This window comes from Papio anubis, chromosome 6 (genome assembly GCF_008728515.1).
Source record: "Papio anubis isolate 15944 chromosome 6, Panubis1.0, whole genome shotgun sequence".
Classification (NCBI taxonomy): domain Eukaryota; kingdom Metazoa; phylum Chordata; class Mammalia; order Primates; family Cercopithecidae; genus Papio; species Papio anubis.
The window spans coordinates 7794396-7814440 of record NC_044981.1 but is presented as its reverse complement, the minus strand read 5'-3'; the positions used below and the strand labels follow the sequence as shown (position 1 = coordinate 7814440).

Sequence of the window (20045 nt, the reverse complement as noted above, 5' to 3'; positions counted from 1 at the left end):
GCTCAGACTATAGGCATGTGCCACTGAGCCCTGCTAATTTTTAAAGATTTTTTTTGTAGAGACAGGGTCTTGTTATTAATACATTGCTCAGGCTGGTCTCGAACTCCACCCTCAAGCCATCCTCCAACCTTGGCCTCCCAAAGTGCTGCGATTACAGGCATGAGCTACTGCGCCCAGCCTTCTAATTCTTTAAAGAAGTTTTGCTGTGAAGGAAAGTTAGGGAACTGGGATAGTAACTGGGGGTATGTGAGGACAAGGGAGTAAAAAATGTTTAAATGTTTAAGTTGGGAGACACTAAAGCTTGCTTATACACTGATGAAAATGGTCCAGTAGGAAGGTGTGATGAGTAACTTGTGCAGGAAAGAGAGGAGCTGAAGACCAAAGCGTTTGAGCAGGGAGCAGGGAGGGCATATGAGATTCCTAGCGCTGCCATAACACCACACACTTGGTGGCATAAAACCACGTACATTTATTCTCTTACAGTTTTGGAGGTCAGAAGTCCAAAACCAGTTGCACTGGACTATAAATTGTCCACAGGACTGCAGGTCCCTCCAGAGGCTCGGCGGGGAGTCTATTTCCTTGCTTTTTCCAGCATCTAGAGCTGCTTTTCCTGGCTCTTGGCCCCTTCATCTTCCGAGTCAGCAGTGTAACATCTTCAAATCTCTTTCTGCTTTTGTTACGTTGCCTCCTGCTGTGTAGTCAAATTTCCTTCTGCCCCTCTGTTATGAGGACACTTGTGATCACATTTAGGACCCACTGAGATAATCCAGGGTAATCTCTCCAGTTCACAACCCTTAATTTAATCACACCCGCAAAGTCTCTTCTGCCGTATAAAGAAACAATCAGATGTTTCAGGAATTAGGACCTGGATGTCTGTGAGGGGCATTATTCCGGAGGACTGGGCTTTGCCAGGCAGGGGTATACTGACTTGCTCCTTTGTAGCCAGAGAGAAAGGCGCCTGTGCAGGGGTGTGTAGTTTTGGCGGGGGAGGAATAAGGGAGCTCGTGGTTTTGGCTTCATTTTTCTTAGAAACATGAGATAAAGCTGGCAACTGAGAGGATGGCGACTGACAGGGTGGGGTGGGGAGAGGAGAGGAGGGGCGGTGTCAGTGGAAATATGGAAGCATCTCAGAAAGGGGGGCAGCACACTGCCTAGGGAGATGTAGTCCGTTTTAGGGCAGGGGTGAGGAGGAATTTAAGGCTTATTTTTACAAATGTGAAGGAGACGTGCTGCTTGACTGTGCGATTTTTCTCCAGTAGAGTTTGGCTACCTGGTTGAAGGCACAGGGAACCCAAAGAGACAAAGCTCACCAGCATCTGTGGGGAGAATGTGGCAGGACAGGAAGTGAAGGGTGAGACTCCATGGGCTGTAACTTGGCCAAAAGGCAAGGGAAGACAGAGCAGTCTGTTGGGCTGCGAGGGGATTGTAGAAGATGGTGGGGTGGGTAGCTCAGAGGTCATGATGAGGAAGAAGCATTGCAGAAATGGGTTTCTTGAGCAAGCAGATTGCCAGTCGAGGAGGTGCTGGGCAGAATGGATGCCTTCAGATTTTGGAGATGGCGCAGATGCTGGTGATGACAAGTGCTAGGGTCTCCCTTTTGGGTGGGAGTTACTGAGGGAAAGGTAGATGGAGCATCCACCTGGATGCTGAAGCTGCCAGGAATGAAAGACAGGAAAGGGGTAGCCAGGAACACTGTGAGCCAGGAACCAAAGTCTTCACTGAACCAGGAAGAGTGATGTGAAAGAACGACAGGAACTGGCAGGGCAGAGGGTGCCATGCCCAGTAGCATCCATTTAAGGAGAGCTGAGGGTTTTGTAGGATTTGGAAGGAGCGATGGGGAACCAGGAAGGCTTTACTTCCTGGCTCTGAGGGATTCCAGGTGTGAAAGAATGAGGAGCCAACACTTGAGGGAGCTCCTAGAACTGTGTTTCAGTTAAAAACGAAAGACACTGATGCTGTAAGAGTGTATGGCGATGCTTGTGGGAAGGGTTTGGGAGGTATGAGGTGTTGGAGAACACAGGGATTAGAATTTGGCAATAACAGTTATTGGAGAGAATCCCTGGATTTCTAGTGTTGAGTGAGTTTCACAGGGACACAAAGTATGATGCAACCACATCACGGAAGGCCTTGAATGGCTGCCCCAGGAATTAGTATTTCATCCCATAGGCCAAAGCCATGGGGACATTGGTGGTGTGTTGGTCCAAGTTTAAGCAGCAAACTGTCTTGGTCAAAGGCAGGCTTCAGGAAAATTAATTTTCCAGCCGTGTGAATGAAAGAGACTCTTAGAAAGGTATTGCAATAGGCCAGTCTTCAGATCTGTTCAGGGTATGAACACTGAGAATGCTGAAAGGAAGTCATGGTTACAAGAAATGCGGTTGGTTTGAATTTTGAGACACAGGGAAAAGAGCGAGCAATGCAAGATGCCTCCCATGTTTCAAGCTTAAGTGGCTGGGAGAACAGACTTAGGAGGGAGATTGATGGTTTTGGTGTTTGCCAACCCATGGTTAAAGGTTCACAAGTGGCTGGGCTTAAGGCAGGAGCAGAATAATGACAGGCGAGACAGTGGGCGTGCCCCATTGCCAAGCCAGGAGTTAACTACCTGGGGCTTCCTGGATTGAGGATAATCAAAGAGCAGGCAGGATCCCGGAAAGCAACCCGGTGATTCTCCCTAATTTAGCCTCAGATCCCCTGGGTAGGGCTGGAACTTTCGATTACCATCTGCTATAAGGTGTGTGTGCAGGTGCGAGTTACGAGGCGCCGGGCAGGGATGCCTTCCGGCCATTCCACAAGGCTGAGTTCAGCGAGAGCAGGCGTACTATCATTCATTTTAGTAACCTGGATAAATTAGGGCACAGTAGGACCCCAGCCAGTCCTGTTAGGTGCCTTCTTGTCTAGAAGAGGCCGCTTTGACGTTCTTTCCTCTTCATCCCCGAGTTAAGGCCGGGCAGGGGTAACCAGCAAGGGGTTCACTTGGTAAGCGGGTTTCATCACCCCTCTGAGCCCAGGTCTAGAATCACAGTTGAGCGCTGGCCAAGAATCTGACTCATTCAGGTGCAAACCGCACCGTCTTTTGCCCGATTTCCTACATTCTGCTGCTGACAGCAGCTCTGTCCTTCCTTTGGCCTGAAATCCCGGAGTGCTTGTGTGAGCTGTGATTAGCCGAGGCTGACTGGCCCCTCTGTGGCTTCCCGCTGGCCTCATCGTTACTTTGTGTGTTCACCGCCGCTCTGAGCGGAGCGGGCCACGGGGAAAGGGGTGAGGGCCTGGGTTGCGGAGGCGCAGGAGCCTCGCGGAATTGGGGCGAGCCGTCCCGTGGTGGGAAGCGCAGGAGGCCGGACTCGGAGGGCCCTCCCAGACTCGGTCCCTCGCTCCAGCCCTTCCCTCCCGGCGCGCGGACCCGGGCCTCGGGCGGGTAGCGAGCGCGCGCCGGCGCGGGCGGGCGGGGAGAGGAAGGGGCGCGGCCTCTCCGGGGCGGGGCGCAGGGCGGGCGCTGCGAGGGGACCGGCGGCCGCGGCGAGAGCGCGCCCAGCCCCGCCGCGATGCCCGCGCGCCCAGGACGCCTCCTCCCGCTGCTGGCCCGGCCGTCGGCCTTGACCGCGCTGCTGCTGCTGCTGCTGGGCCATGGCGGCGGCGGGCGCTGGGGCGCCCGGGCCCAGGAGGCGGCGGCTGCGGCGGACGGGTCCCCCGCGGCAGACGGCGGGGACGGGCAGGACCCGCACAGCAAGCACCTGTACACGGCCGACATGTTCACGCACGGGATCCAGAGCGCCGCGCACTTCGTCATGTTCTTCGCGCCCTGGTAACGCCGCGCAGGCCGGCGCCCTGCCCCGCACTTGCGGCTTCGGGGGGCGTGGGGCGCTTATGCCCGCGAGCGGGGGTCCCGGGCCGGGGGCCACGTGGGCGCCGACGGCTCTGGTCAGCGGCGTGTGCGCTACGGGCGCGGGGCTCGGGGTTCAGGGCTGCGGGACGTGGGCACTGGGGGCGCGGGGACCCTGCGGGCTCGGGGCTCCGGCTGGGAGGTGTGGGGCGCGGGCGCCGCGGCTCGGGGCCGGGAGCCGGAGACTGCAGGGGACCGAGGGCTTGGGGCTCCGGGTTGGGGGGCGTGAGCGCAGCGGGCCGGGCGCTCGCGGCTGACGTGGCGCTTGGCGGCCGGGGCGGTGCGGGAGGAGGGGGCGGTCCCCGAGGGGACAGCCGGGAAAAGCCCGCCCTATGTCGCGCTCCTGAATTCAACCCCCTCTTGGACCTCGGCACCGAGGGAGGGGAATGTGGGGTCGTCGTCCTTTCGGGCAGCCGGGAGTCCAAATGTCACCCCGCGGTCCCTGCCCAGAGCCCCAAACTTCCTGTGCCGGCCGGACGCGCGGCCTGCCCGTGGGCCACGTGCGCTCACCGGAGCGGCCTTGCTGCTGCCGCGGCCACCGGGGTCGGCTGGGACACTTAGACGGCGGGCACGTCTCCTTCCAGAGGCTTTAATTGAAAAATAGAACTCAGGAAAGTGTCGTTTCCCACTTTGTGCGTGTTTTATGGGATAGGAAGGAGTGGTCCAGGCAGAGGAGGGTTGCCGAGCTACCCCGGAAAGACCAAGGTAGTGCGAGTTCTGGACCCGCCCCCACCTCTCCGCAGCTCAGGGTGGGTGTGCTCTCTGACCGGAGCCCACTGGTCCGCAACTCCAGGCTGTCCTGTCACCTCCCCCCTGCTCTCTCGGGGCTAGGTCACTTGTTTTGTGTAAGATCCGGAAAAGCCCCTCAGTTGAGCAGATGGTCCCTCCTGTTTTGGTTCTCTGGGCGGGGCTTTGGTGTGGGCCTCGCCGCTGACCTGAGAGACCCCTACCCTGGCACTCATCCCACGGAAGGGCTTCCTGTCATTCACACAAGCATGTGCACAGCTTTCCTGCCAGCGCTGGGATGCCCCGAGGAAGGGAAGTGATCACAGGCCAGGGCAGAAAAGCCATAATTTTAGGACACAAGACCTTTGAGAGGCTGGAATAGCCTGCAGGTGCTTGTTGCAGAACTTGGTATTCTTCCCCAGAGCTAAGCAGAGGCTCACTTGGGAAAGGGATGTAGGAAGGCATAGAGAGAAGGTACCCTAAGAAAAATGGCCAGTTCAGAAATTGTATATTTCAAACTGGGAGAAACGTTTTTCTCTTAACCCTGTATTCAGGCTGTTACTGTGTTTCAGTCCATTTGGAGTTAAATCAACTTTTTGGACCAGTGTGGGTTTATTAACAATGTACCTATGAAGTACATTGTGTTTCAAATTCCCAAGAACCAACTGACTCGAATTTTTAGAACTACCAGTGGTATAGAAATTACTTTGTAACATAAAACAATCAGGCAATACTAACAGTTTCTCTCTGTACAGGAGTATTCTCAGCAACTATTGCAATTAAATATACTACTTAATTGGAGCCCATTTCAGTGGAATAAATCTGTCCATGGGTTTTCTTTTTTCTTTCTTCATTATTTATTTTAGAGATGGGATCTTGCTCCGTTAAAACACGGTGGTATGCAGTCATAGCTCACTGTAGCCTCTAACTCCTGGGCTCAAGTGATTCTCCTGCCTTAGCCTCTGGAGTAGCAGTGACTACAGGCGCAGGTCACCACACCCAGCTTATTTTTTTGTTGTTGTAGTTGGTAGGAACAGGGTCTCGCTATGTTGCCCGGGCTGGTCTCAAACTCCTGATCTCAATCAGTCCTTCTGCCCTGGGCTCCCAGAGTACTGAGATTACAGGCATGAGTCATCACACCTCGTTCTTTCCCCCCCCTTTTTTTTTTTAAAGAAAAACTGACATGTAGATGTAATAAGTCCCTGCAGTGCCAAAGGAATTTTAAGTTAGAATCTCTGCAGTAAATACCAGCTAGTCCTGGGCTGAGTGAGAGGGAAAACTGGCACGTCTGGACACTTGGTATTAAGTAAATTCCTTTTCCATTATATGTGGCTTCTAGACATTTAGGTGGATGCTTCCCAAAAAATTAACTGTTTATGTTGTTATTTGCTGGCCTTTTTTTTTTTTTTTTTTTTGAGGTAGAGTCTTGCTCTGTCGCCAGGCTGGAATAGTGCAGGCTCCGCTCACTGCAACCTCCATCTCCTGGGTTCAGGCGATTCTTCTGCCTCAGCCTCCTGAGTAGCTGGGACTACAAGGTGTGCACCACCACGCCCAGCTAATTTTTGTATTTTTAGTAGAGATGGGGTTTCACCATGTTGCCCAAGATGGTCTTGATCTCTTGACCTTGCGATTCGCCCGCCTCGGTCTCCCAAAGTGCTGGGATTACAGGTGTGAGCCACTGTGCCCGGTCTATTTGTTGACTTCTTGATAGTCTACTACAGATATTTAAATAGAGATACGTGGGTTTCTATGACGGTGTTTAAATTGGACTTTCAAGAGGGCCCTTTCAGAAAACTGCAGATAACTGCAGTAGGGCTCAGGAATAGGCTGCCAGGAAAGGAGGCTGAGTGGACAGAGAGGTCAAATGGGAGGTCAGGGGGGCCAGATCAAGTAGGACCAACAATACCTGGAACAACAGCTTGGTAAGTGTAATGCTGAGAACAAGGTGGTGACTCTGGAGGGGCCTTTGCAGGGGAGGGAAGGAGGTCCTGGAGTGGTCAGCTGAGCGTTTAGAGCTCAGATAGAATACTCAGTGGACTCCCCCTCAGCACACACATACCTTTTTCCAGTTTCTGCTGCCATCAAATGGTGAAAGCCCACGTGTGATTAAGGGGCTGGAGCCCCTGTAACAAAAACATTGATCTGTGTATTTTTGCCCTGAGCTTGGCAGCTGCAGGGTTGTCCTACTGCTGTAGATTTTGTGCCAACATCCGGTCACAGCTTCTGTATGGCTAGTTTGTGAGTCACCCCGAACCTGGTGACAGTGAGGTCAAGATTTGGACCAGGTAGCTTTGCTCTACTTCTTGGCCACAGGCTTCTTTGTGAATGCAGCTGTCTGTCTCAGAGCTGGGTGCTGTAGCCACAGGGCCAACTAGATAGCACCTGTGGCCCCATCACCGCCAGGAGCAAGGGCACATCCAACTTGGTGATGGCCCAGAAAGGTCAGTTTTGATTTAGTGTAGCACAAACTTACTTATTGTTTATTCTCATTCTTAATCTAATCTTGTGTTTTCACACACACACAAAAAAACAAAAAACAAAACAAAACACGGTAACACAACAAAACCTCGTCAAGATTGCAGAGGAGTTCTAAAGTTCCAGAATGAGCATCACTGATCAAAGTCCCCTAGGGTCAGAACTGCCCTTGACAGTCCCTTAGGAAGGTACCTTGTTGGACACCGCCCCAGTCAGTCAGTAAGTCCTCACTGCCAGCGTTTCCTCCAGCATTAGAACTATCACGGCTGCTTTGGTTAAACACCAATGGACTAGTTCTCAAACCTGTCTTTAGACAGCAGGTCACGCTTCATATAGTCAGAGAAATGCTCATGCCATGAGAAGCACGCAGGAACCAAGACCAGCTGAGGAACAAAAACCTCACATCTCCCAGCTTGCACACACGTTAGGGTTCTGTGGGAATTGCCTTTTTTTCTTGTTTCCTTCTCCCTGCCACACAAACTCACTTTGTTGAATCTACAGAAGTTAAATCTGTATGTATAGTTTCACTGTGCTTTTTTTTTTTTTTTGTATCTGAGTGTCTCATAAAGCAGGGATTCTCTTAGCTGGCCAAGAAAGTGCTGTTTAGGGAAGAAACATTATCTTGAGGCAGACTTTTTCAGTGCTACTTTTAAATCCTTTTTTTTCTTTTCTTTTGTTTTTTTTTGAGACGGGAGTCTTGCTGTGTTGCCCAGGCTAGAGTGCAATGGCATGATCTCAGCTCACTGCAAACTTCCGCCTCCCAGGTTCAAGCGATTCTTCTCCTGCCTCAGCTTCTTGAGTAGCTGGGATTACAGGTGCGTGCCACCACGCCCAGCTAATTTTTGTATTTTTAGTAGAGATGGGGTTTCACCATGTTGGTCAGGCTGGTCTCAAACTCCTGACCTCGTGATCCACCAGCTTTGGCTTCCCAGAGTGCTGGGATTACAAGTGTGAGCCACCGCACCTGGCTTGAATCCTTTTTTTCTTAAGAGACAAAATCTCACTCTGTCACCCAGGCTGGAGTGCAGTGGTGTGATCATAGCTCACTGCAGCCTCAAACTCCTGGCCTCAAGTGATCCTTCCGCCTCAGCCTCCCAAGTAGCTAGGACTGCAGGTGTGTGCCACCACACCAGGCTAATTTTTAAAAATTTTTTGTAGATGGGGGGTCTTGCTGTGTTGTCCAGGCCAGTCTTGAACGCCTGGGCTCAAGCAGTTCTCCTGCCTTAGCTTCCCAAAGTGCTGGGATTACAGGCATGAGCTACTGGATCCAACTTAAATGCTTATTTTTGAGGTAATCTGTCAGAAAATAAAAAAGATTTAACAGAGATTATTAAATTATTTTGAGGAAGAAGTCACAATTCTAAGCGTTGGGTGTTCTTATAAGCAAGTGTTGTTTTTTTTTTTTTAAAAAGCATTTTAAAAAGCGATACAGCAAAGTGGTTATATTGTAGGCATCAGTGTATACCTACCATATTAAATAACAAACCCATGTGTCATCATGCTATGGGATTGTAGTTGAAACTTGGGATAAAGTTTCTAGGGTTGTCTCGTTAAAAATTCAGGTATGGCACTGTGGACATACTGTCCTGAGAATGCGGGAAGAGCTGTGGTCAGGTGTAGGACTCAAGATCTAGTGTTGGGAAGGATGCTGATATCCTCATGAAATGTGAAGCACGGAAGAAGCCTAATTAATATACTCTTTTAAAAATGATAGGTGATTTAAAACTATTTGTACATAACTGAATTCATACAATAAATACTATAGACGTTTGCTTACTTCAACCCTAGAAGTTTAGGTGGCCACAGATATTTTTTTCCTCCTCATTGGAGAAAATTGCAATTGAGTAAATTTTGAGATTGCCTTGTATTTGTCGCTGTTTGGTTTGTGAGTAAAAGTAGCAGATACGGCAGGAGGTGCTAAGCTACTGTCAAGGGAGGAGTAGAGGGACTTTCCAGAAGGGCAGGAGAAGAGAACGGGCACTGAATGGCCCGAGGAGTCAGGGCAGACTTGCTGGAGGAGGTGACACCCAATCTACCTGAAGGGCAGGTAGATTTAATTAGGTGGAGTTTACAGAGGAAGTGTCAGAGAACGTGTCCCAGGGCCAAACCAAGCGATAGCCCTTTGGGAACACTGCAGATGCTGCAGTAGGGCTCAGGACTAGGCCACAAGGGAAGGAGGGTGGACTCTGGAATAGAAGTCAAGTGGGAAGTCAGCAGGGCCAGAACAAGTAGGATCCAGAACAACACTCTGCTAAGTTTAATGCTGGAACAAGGCTGAGGTTTCATGCTGCGAACAGGGCAGCGACTCTGGAGGGGAGGGAGCAGGGGAGAGAGGTCCTGGAGTACTGGTCCAGGAGCTGCCATCTGCAGTGGTGTAAAGAAAGGACTGAGAGCCCCATTGCCTCCTGGACAGGGCTGAAATTGTGGGCCAGCTGCCCTGTGACCTGGTACTCAGTGCGCTTGTACTCTTGCTTTGTTCCAGGTGTGGACACTGCCAGCGGCTGCAGCCAACTTGGAATGACCTGGGAGACAAATATAACAGCATGGAAGATGCCAAAGTCTATGTGGCTAAAGTGGACTGCACGGCCCACTCCGATGTGTGCTCCGCCCAGGGAGTGCGAGGATACCCCACGTAAGTCGGAAGAAAGGGGGCACACTTCCCAGGTGGTTCCTGGTTACAAAGAAAGTCCTAAACTTTTGGTAAAGGAGTGAAGAGATACTAAATTTAAGGAGGCAGTCCCTGTCATTAGGGAGAAATTGCATTTAACGCTGTGTCTATTTTAGATGCCTTTCGTACTCTGGATAACCTTTAATTCATCAGTGTTGGGTTTTCCTGTTTATAAGAGAATGTGTTTGCAAGACGAAAATGGTGGCCCCGCCATGCTAGATGTTCACTGGTACATTTTACACAGTGTGCGTAGACTGTCATCAATTTTGGCTTGCTTTTTCTAGTGACTCTTATTCGCAAACACCCTTCCTATAGTTCCTTCCCGTGTGACTCCCACAGGGCTGTTTCTGTTGGAAAGAAGTATAGAGTCTGACAGACGATGATACTTACTTCCTTGACAGTGAAGAATTTTTTTGGTTATAGGAAATAGAAATTGAAACGTTCTCAATTCTAGAAATATAATTGTTCTCTTATTAAACAGAAAGAAAGGACTATTTAAAAGGCTGTGGAGGAACCTCTGAGACCCAGCTTCAGGGGTCGGGGGTCTGTTTCTGCTGCGCCTCCCTTGAGATGATGGCTTTCCAGGCCTGTATCTGTTTGCACAGAAGGGCTCACCACTCAGTGGCCCTGCTTGGCTGGAGTGTTCGTTCCAGGAATAGTCACTGTGGCCAGGGAAACAGGAGCTTATAGCAAGACATGTGCCCATTCACACCATGTGCCAAGTGTTGGAGGGAAAAGCAGTTCTTCAAAAGAGAGAAGAAGCTGTTTCTGAAGGAGGTGGAGGGATTGCCACGGTCACTTCCTTGCTGTTTGTTTCAATTGAGGAATGAAGTCAATTCTATACAATTTATTGCTTAATTGGATATTATAGGGGGCCATCAATAAAGCTTAAAATTGGAGCTTATATTCAAACCTAGGAGGCAGAAAAGTGGAGGGAGCTCTAGGCTTGAACCTAGAAGTCACAGTCAAATCCCAGCTCTCCCATTTACTTACCACCCAGCTCTGGCCTCATCATTTAACCTGTAAGTAAGGTGATCCCCCAAACATTGTTATGGGACTTACATGGAATGTGTGCAGACACCAATTTGAGCACACCCGATACATGTTAGGGTTTACCCTCCCGTCTGGAAATGTGGGCATTTCCACAAAGGACTCTGGAATTCTTGGTGTTTGGTGACTACTTGCTAATGTAAGTGCCATAATTTGGGTTTACTTTAAATCAGATCAATGGAGATAAAATTGCCTACTATCTGTATCTACATAAAAGCATTAACACTTCTGTGCTTTATAGTATTGCTTTTAAAGTATGGATCAAGAGCCTCCCAAAGCAGCAGGTAGTGAGCAGAGATGAGGGCGAGGAGGTGAATGCTTACCTGTGGAGAGCCTGCTGCTGTCAAAGTTCAGGGGCAGCCGGGATGGGCTGGCTGTGATGTCTTTCCTCTTAACCTGCTGACCATCTGTGGCCTGAGACTGTGTGCACCACACACCGTGCCACGGGGAAGGTGGCACAGGACCTGTAATGGAGCTGAGAGTGGTATGTGTTAATGGGGCGTCAGAGAAGGAAGCGAAGGCGTCCGCCTAAGCCTGGCCATAACAGCTATCAGCTGCAATATCAGCTACTCCACTGTTGGTATTCACCAACAACCATCACAAATTTAAAAAGTCACAAATTTAAAAAGGCCCGTATTGGATCATGTGTTTAGATTTTTAATGAGAAGATCTGGTCTCCCCAAGTAAACCATGGGCTGGTTTTGTGTTATTAAAAAGAACAAAAACGAGCTTACATCACACTGAACACAGTTTGGGAAGGAACCTCTGTGACCATCACTGCCCTACAGAAGCTCCCGAGAACAGATTACTTTCCTCCCCGAGAATGCAGAAGGTGGAATGTGCCGTATGAAATGTGGTCGTGTCGGGGCATCTGTAGATGGACTTGAGTGAGCTTTTACTCCTCCAAGAAAGTACCCATCCCATAGGGTGGTTGTGAGGCCTGAAGCAGATGTTGTACCTGCCTGAGTCCAGGCATGTGTCAGGACATGAGCTTTCATGTCATTCTTCCCTGGCAAGTGTAACTGGAGTAAAGGATTGGAGGGGCAGGGAGTTTGGGCTCCCATGCCCCCTAGAGATGGCTGGCTGTGCTCAGGTAAATGTTTTGAGGTCTTCCTGTTGGGCCAGTCGTGAATCATTACAGCAGGGCAGGACTGACGGGGAAAACCACCTGTGTTAGTTTCCTAGGCTGTGCATACCAAAATTCCACAAACTGGGTGGCCAGAAACAATAGAAATGTATTCTCCACAGTGCTGGAGGCCAGAGGTCCTAAATCAAGGAGCCAGCAGGGCCATGCTCCCTCTGAAACCTGTAGGGGAATCCTCCCTTGCCTCATCCTGGCTCCTGTTGGTTTCCTGGTCATCTTTGGCGTTCCTTGGCTTGTAGATGCATCACTGCCATCCTCTGTCCTCATGTGCTCTTCTCCCTGTGTGTGTGTGTCTCTCTCTGTGTCCAAATTAACCCTTCTTACAAGGACACCAGTCATGCTAGATTCGGGCCCATCCTAATGACCTCATTTTAACTTGAATATCTCTGTAAAGACCTTATTCTAAATAAGGTCACCTTCTGAGATTGATGGTTATGACTTACACAGATCTGTTTTGCAGGACACAGTTCAACTCATAACACTGTCTACAGTAATAGAACTTTCATCATGCTGTTTGCCAAGGCAATACCTACATGGAGATTTTCTCCCTGCTGTCTCCTTGAAAGAGGAGACTCAAATGCCGGTGTGGAGGCGTGGTAATAGCAGAAATGTGGGGCAATACTTTGTTTGGGCTTGTACCCTGTGGCCCAGTCTCCATCGCCTTCCTCACCGCCATCGACAGTGAGAATTGAAGTCAGATGCCCCAAACTAACTGGAAGGTCTGGACCAGAAGTGCCCACTCTATCCCTGGGCTCTGTGAACTTACCGAGGAAGAATCTCAGACTTCTTGGGCAGGTTAGAATGATTTTCAGTCCAACAACAAGAAGAGATTTTTTTTTTTTTAATTTTTTGTTTTGCTCAAATGAATAGCAAATTACAAAAATCATAGGCTAGGTCTTACTGTGTTTTACTTTTAGCAAAGACACAAGGAATGAGTGTGACAGTCCCTGTTCCTTTCTGATGTCTTGAGGATCCACCCATTTCCCTTCCTGAAGAGCGCTGGTGGGAGGCAGAGCCGCGCAGGAAGCAGTTTCTGTTTCCAGGTGCAGAACATGCCTTGTGGGAGCCTGGGGAGGTGCCGGCTAGGTGAGGGCCATCATCTTTGTTACCGCAGATGTTGCAGTTGCTTATCATGTTGAACTTCGTGAAGTAGCCGGTGTACTGGCCAAATCTAGTTAAGTTTTGGCTGTTTTCTGTGGTTATGAGACTGAGCTGCTGAGGAAGCTGGGTGTATGTTTTGCATTGGAGACACATTAGGGACCTTACCTATGCCCCATGGTACCATCTTAGGTTCTGGGTAGGGCCAGTATGCCTGTTTTCATTTCAAAGCCTAATCTAGCCATGTGACTTCATTTTAAGGAGAATTAGCCATTTCTTATGGACTGAATGTGTGTCCCCCAGCATTCATAGGTGAAACCCTGATCCCCAAGGCTGGCAATAGGAAGTGGGCCCTTAGGGAGGGAGTAGGCCATTAGGGTGGAGCCCTCATGAATGGGGTTACATACCTTATGAAAGAGGCCCCGGAGAGCTCTGTTTCCCCTTTTGCCATATGAGGACACAGCAAGAAGACGCCATCTGTGAACCAGAAAGCCCTCTCCAGACACTGGCTCTGCTGGCACCTCGATCTCAGACTTCCCAGTCTCTAGAACTAGGCGAAACAGATCCTGTTGTTTCTAAGACACCCAGTCTGTGGTCTTCTGTTACAGCTGTTGTTGAACTAAGCCACTATTCAAACCTTCATGTCCGGTTTTTACATATGTTGCCATCTTACAATTCTGATACTGTACGTTGGACATCTACTCACAAAATCCACATACGTGCTGTAGAAGTGGCAGGGGTGTTTTAGATGAGCAGGCTTGCCAACAAATGGTACTCGGTATTTCTTTTTTTTTTTCTATTAGTAGTCTGTGAGTTTTTATCTAGCGCATTAGAGCATGTTTCCCCATGACTGCTGGAGGGATGCAGGAACTGGGAGTGTTAATTTCATCCTCTGGTGATGGCTTTCGCTTACAGTTAAAGAGCCTGCTCCCATATCCTCTCTGCAGATTCCTTCAGAGGCCAACATTTGTAGGAAAAAAAAAGGATTCCTTCTCTATGGGGAGGTGAATGGACTGCATCAGTCAATGTCACGGATGTTCTTATAGCTGGAAACTTGAATTCTCACGGTAACTGGATATTCATGCTTTGCAAGAGTTGAATACCTGCCAGGGTGACCTGGAAGAATACCTTGATTGCGAAACAACACTGTATCTACTCTGGTCCTAATTTGAACACATACACAACAACTGCTGAAGCCGGGAAAGCATAACAGTAGCTTACGGGGAAGGCCCGAGGCTGCTACAGAGGAGCACTGAATACTTGTAGCTTTTAAGGCTTCACTCACAGCATGAGGCTGGAAGTTTTCACCTCATTTTAGTTTTCCTTGAATAAAATCAGAAACTTCTAAAAGTTTAGGATTAACTGAATGTATTACCTCCTGGAACATTAGTTTTGTTTCCTTTTTATCAGAGAAGAGCGGATGTGTGCCTGGCTGCAGCCCCTTGACAGCCCATTTTCTAATTGTTTCACTAAATGAGTTTGCTCTCTGGTAACACAACTTTCTTTTTGCTCTGCCTAATCCTTTGCTATTCTTTCAGCTTAAAGCTTTTCAAGCCAGGCCAAGAAGCTGTGAAGTACCAGGGTCCTCGGGATTTCCAGACACTGGAAAACTGGATGCTACAGACACTGAACGAGGAGCCAGCGGTCAGTGCCTACCTGCTTCCCTCCCTCCCTTTCTCCCTGCCTGCATCTTTGGGGTAATATGTAACGGGGCAGAGGCCAGTTGCGGTTAATGATTCAGGCTGCCATTTTAAAGCAACTCTACTTTTTTTGAGAGCTCATTGATATTATAGGTACAGATGAACTTTTACAAACATTTTTTTGGTATGGAAATACCGAAATGTGCACAAAAGTCAAGAGAAGACTAAACCCTCAGCTTCAACAGTTACTGCCATCTTGGTGTTTGTCTCTCCCGCCACCTGCACCTTGTTTGGCTGTAGTCAGTCTTCAGGGAGGTCACTTGTGTGGTCTCACAGATAAGCACTTCTTGTTAACACTGCCACCCTGCCACCGTCACAGGTAATACAGTTCACAAGTGTTCCCCAGCATCTGAGACTGACTTTGCACCACCTGGGGTCAGGGCCTGGCCCGCCTAGAATCTCCTATCCAAGCCAGCACTGGAGCCTCCTCCCATCCCCCCGACCTTTGCCCTCTACCACCTGCAGTCCTCTGGCTCAGGCCTAGCCCGCCAGCTGTACCCGTAGGGTGGATCCTTTTCTTCTCGGTGCTCAGTCCCTGAGTCCCTAATGGGCTTTGCTTATAACATCATTTTGTACCGTTAATACTCTGTGTCTTAATGCACTTCCCATACTAAGGCTAATATCAGGAGATTGTAGACTCTTAGAATATTAAGTACTAAAAAGAATTTATAATCCTCCCCCTTCCCAGTTGATGTTGGAAGTCTTCACTTTGTTATAAATCATCATGATCATAAACCACTGGTTAAGTGTCCCTTTGTGGGTGGTTTCTTCTGATTAATGCCGAGCGCTCAGGCCCCGGGAGTCCGGGTAGACCTGGTGGGTCATGCTGGTGTGTTGGAGAGGGACTGGAAGAAGACCTGTATTCCTACACTGTAGGATCCTGATGAGCTAGGAAGAGCATCTGAAGTCTTTGTACTTTCAATTTCAACAAAGACCTAGGACTACCTTCTTGTACCAGCTAGGCGCCCACTGATTTGAAGGTGGTCTGTGGTGGTCCTTTTGGAGCTTTGCCGCTTACTGATGCCATTTTCCAGTGTGTCTGTGCGGCTCTTCCGCTCTGCCCCATCTTTGATGATCTAATCAGAAACTTGGCTGCTGATTCAGTACTTCCATCCCTCACCTGTAAAGACTCTGTCAACTCGGCTGGGTGCGGTGGCTCACGCCTGTAATCCTAGCACTTTGGGAGGCTGAGGTGGGTGGATCACCCAAGGTCAAGAGTTCAAGACCAGCCTGGCCAATGTGGTGAAACCTCATCTCTGCTAAAAATACAAAAATTAGTGAGGTATGGTGGTGGGCACCTGTCATCCCAGCTACTTGGGAGGCTGAGGCAGGAGAATCACTTGAACCGAGGAGGTTGCAGTGAGCCGAGATCGTGCCACTGCACTCCAGCCTGTGCAACAGAGCAAAAACTCCATTGCAAAAAAAAAAAAAAAAGACTCTGAACTGTGTGGTGGAGACTGTTGGTGTGTGATGTGTGTCACTGAACCAGAGACTTACCTAACTTTAGCTTAAAGGGAGAACCACAGACCTCTCATGAGGTTTGCATCTTTGTCCTGGCAAGAAAGCTGAATAAGCAGGTGTGACTTTCATACAGATTTAAATTTGACATTGTTTCCTTTATGAAAATATTTTCTTTGTGGGGACACGTATATTGGATGGTAGGAAGCCAATTTGAAGGAGGAGTTAATAGCCTCAAATAAATTTCACCAAAAAAGCCAGTCTTCTGTGATGGCTTTATTCAAGAAACCGGCAGGCAGTATCAGGATGGCAGAAAGACCTCATCTCACGGCCCATTTCCCTTAGTGGAGGTGGTGGCCTCACCTGCAGTTTGGGAAGGGCTGAGAGGCCGAGTCCAGGCTCTGCAAGGGACTTTCTGTCTCCTCAGTGTGGGAGCAGGATGGCTGTGTGGAATCCCCCCATGCCACCCCAGAACCACAGTCACCTAACTTGCCATATTGTAGTGTCTCCCAGCAATAGGAGGTCCCAGATAATTGCCAGAAACAATGACCATATGCCTTATTGTGGAAAAGGTTAAGTGTGCATACTTTATACTGCAAACCAGAATTCTCTTAGCTTTTTAAGTGAAAACTTTAAAGCAAGTTCTTTATCTGTATACCTAAGTAACTTAGTACCTACATTTTTTAATATTCATGTGGGATAAATTTAGATTTTTTTAAAGTGTTGTGGCAATATTCAAGAAACTCAGAAGACAATTTGTCACTTTGTACATTCTACTGCAATTTTTATATTTCCATGTTTGCTTCTGTATTTTTTCTTGAACAGTTATAATCATACAAACATGTTTCATCTTATTAATGATTTTACATATTTATGTGGTCTTTATATTGACCATGTCTTACATTATTTTATCATGTGGATTTGCCATAATTCAGCTCTGATTCTGTCTGGATATTTAGGTTATGTATACTTTTTCCATCATCAGTAATGCTGTAGGGAACAAGTTTATCGTTGTAAAGGACATTTTCCCCCCTCTTCTTTTGAGTGATATTTTTAGAATATAGTCTTCCCAGACATAAAATTGTAAGGCCAGGAATAAAAAACAAGATCATTTTTATGGCTCTTGATGAATAGTGCCAGGTTGCTTTCTTAAGAACCATATCAGCGTTTGCTGCCACTGCAGAGTGAGATGCCACCTGTTTCTGGGATGCACTGTGGTGTTCCGGGGCCGGGAGACTGCTCTGCAGTCTGCCAGGAACCCAGGAAGCAACTAGGGGCGCCCCGCACGTGCCGTAAATGAACACTTCGTAGTGAAAGGCCCTTGAACATCTCATGGAGAGTGGCACACAGTGTTTTATTTCACCTTATGTGAACTCACTGACTGTTCACGTAGCCATCCTTCCCTCGGGCATTCTTTCGTGTGGGTATTTAGCACTTTGAAAGTCTTGACACGCTCGCAGCGGAAGGGAAACTTTACGGTTCTTTATGATTCCAGCCCTGCACAGCTTTGAACTGTCAGCACTTTTAAAGCCTTTAACAACTTAGCTTGGATATTCTTTTTAATAGGAATATGAACCCCCAGATAAAAGCTGAGTAATACACACTCGTGTGTCTGCAGCAGAACAGTGATTCCATTATCTTTCCCTCATTTCTGGTTACTTTAGTTGGAAGCCACAGCTGTACCTGGTCTGAAAAGTCGAGAAGTGTAGGATTGTGACTAGACAGCTGCACGCATCGCTGTCTGCTTGGGTCCTGTCAGAAGCGTCTTTTGAAAAGCCCCTTTCCCCCTCTTTCTGTACAAGACTTAGTCACGTGAATCACCTTCTTTCTTGAAGGTGCAGCTTATGTTCATGCCATGGTTTTCTCTCTGTCGCCTTTCATTCACCTGCATTTTCCTTCTCATCACCTCCTTTTCTCTTTATCCGTCTTCCACAGTTGTGTCTTCCTCACAGTTTTCCCTGTCATTTGTGTGAAGTAAGGATAACCAGGCCCTCCTGGTCCCTGAGTTTCTCATTCTCAGCTTTGTCCATTTTGCTACCTTGGTATCTGTGGTTTTTTTGAGACAGAGTCTCACTCTGTTGTCCAGGCAGGAGTGCAGTGGCGCATTCTCAGCTCACTGCAGCCTCCAGCCCTGGGATCAAGTGATCCTCCCACCTCAGCCTCCCAGGTAGCTGGGACTACAGGTGCACATCACCATGCTCAGGTAATTTAAAAATTTTTTTGTAGTGATGGGGTCTCACTCTGTTGCCTAGGCTGGTCTTGAACTGCTGGGCTCAAGCAGTCCTCTTGCCTCAGCCTCCCAAAATGCTAGGGTTATAGGCCTGAGCCACTGCGCTGGGCACCCTGGTGTCTGCAAGTGCTGTCCCCTTCAGAATATGTCCATCAGGCATTGTATTTTGTATTCTTTGTGAAGTATCCAAGCACATTTCAAAGAAGAGGACAGGGTGTAGGGTAAGACTATCCTTTACGTTGTCTGCTTTGTTTGGTTGGGTTTTGGGATAGGGACAGCTATCACTTGGCTGCCCTGGAGCCTGAGACCTAGAGCTTTCACTGAGGGTGAGGCTGGTGGGAGGCTTTTTGCCGAAGCTTCCGGAGGGCTTGATGAGATCAGTTCCTGACTGCCCTTACTCAGCACAGCAGCATCGTACAAAGGTTCCAGGTTGCTGAGTGAGGGAGGCCTCTGCAGGCGGTTCCCCACAGACACAGTCACCTCCTGGATGGTTTCCCTGTGTCTCCACTGACATACCCATGACTGTTTTATTTCCTCTTGTTAGACACCAGAGCCAGAAGTGGAACCGCCCAGGGCCCCTGAGCTCAAGCAGGGGCTGTATGAGCTCTCAGCGAGCAACTTTGAGCTGCACGTCGCACAAGGTAAGGGGGAGGTCCTGGTGCCAGCTTCAGAGAACCACTATTACTTCTTGGCGTGCTGGGCTTTTCCTTCCTGCCACTCAAGAGCTCTTAGCAGCATCAGTGGCACTGACAAAGGGTCACTCTTGAGGAGCTGTTGGGACCGTTGTTCAGTGCACCTCCTCTTAAACATGAGTTCTCCTTTTCTCTGTGCCCTTATGGAAATGCCAAGTCTAATGCTAAGCACTCATTACCCACACGCTAGCTGGACAGTGCATCCTTGGCTAAGAGTGTTTATTGACAGGCTCGCCTCGCTTGATTGCTCTTTACTTTATTGCACTTTGGAGATACTGCATTTTTTACGGATTGAGGATTTTGGCAGCCCGGCATCTGGCAGGTCTAGCCATTTTTCCAGCAGCTTGTGCTTACTTTGTATCCCTCTGTCAGCATCTTTTTAGCAATAAAATATTTTTTAATTAAGGTACATTGTTTTTAAAGAAATAATGCTGTTGCACATTTCATAGACTATGGTGTAAACATAACTTTGATATCCACTAGGGAACCCAAAAATTTGTGTGACTTGTTTTATTGTGATATTATCTTTATTGTAGTGGTCTGGAACCAAACCTACAGTATCTCGGAGGTATGCCTGTGTATTAATGGTAATCATATGCCTAATGACCTCAGGCAGAAACAAAAGCTTCTCCCTATCTAAACGGAATTGAGATTGAGCATAGTGGCTCATGCCTGTAATCCCAGCACTTGGGGAAAACAAGGTGGAATGATTGCTTGAGCCCAGGAGTTCGAGATCAGCCTAAGCAAGACCTTGTCTCTACAGAAGATTTAAAAAAAAGCTGGGTATGGTGGCATGTGCCTGTAGTCCCAGGCACTCCTGGAGCAGAGGTGGGAAGATCGCTTGAGCCTGGAAGGTCAAGGCTACAGTGAGCTGTGATCACACCACTGTACTCCGGCCTTGGTGACAGAGCGAGACCCTGTCTCAGA

General features: G+C 48.7%; 1 protein-coding gene across 1 annotated transcript in view; it reads left to right on the top strand.

Annotated features, from left to right (window-relative positions):
* Positions 1-3502: 3502 nt before the first annotated feature.
* TXNDC5 (thioredoxin domain containing 5) overlaps positions 3503-20045 on the top strand; it is a 29534-nt gene continuing 12991 nt past the window's right edge. The window contains exons 1-4 of the mRNA XM_003897026.5: positions 3503-3799; positions 9561-9710; positions 14577-14682; positions 18971-19067. Coding sequence (XP_003897075.4) covers positions 3540-3799; positions 9561-9710; positions 14577-14682; positions 18971-19067 — 613 coding nt within the window. The 5' untranslated portion in view covers positions 3503-3539. The remainder of the gene's footprint in view (positions 3800-9560; positions 9711-14576; positions 14683-18970; positions 19068-20045) is intronic.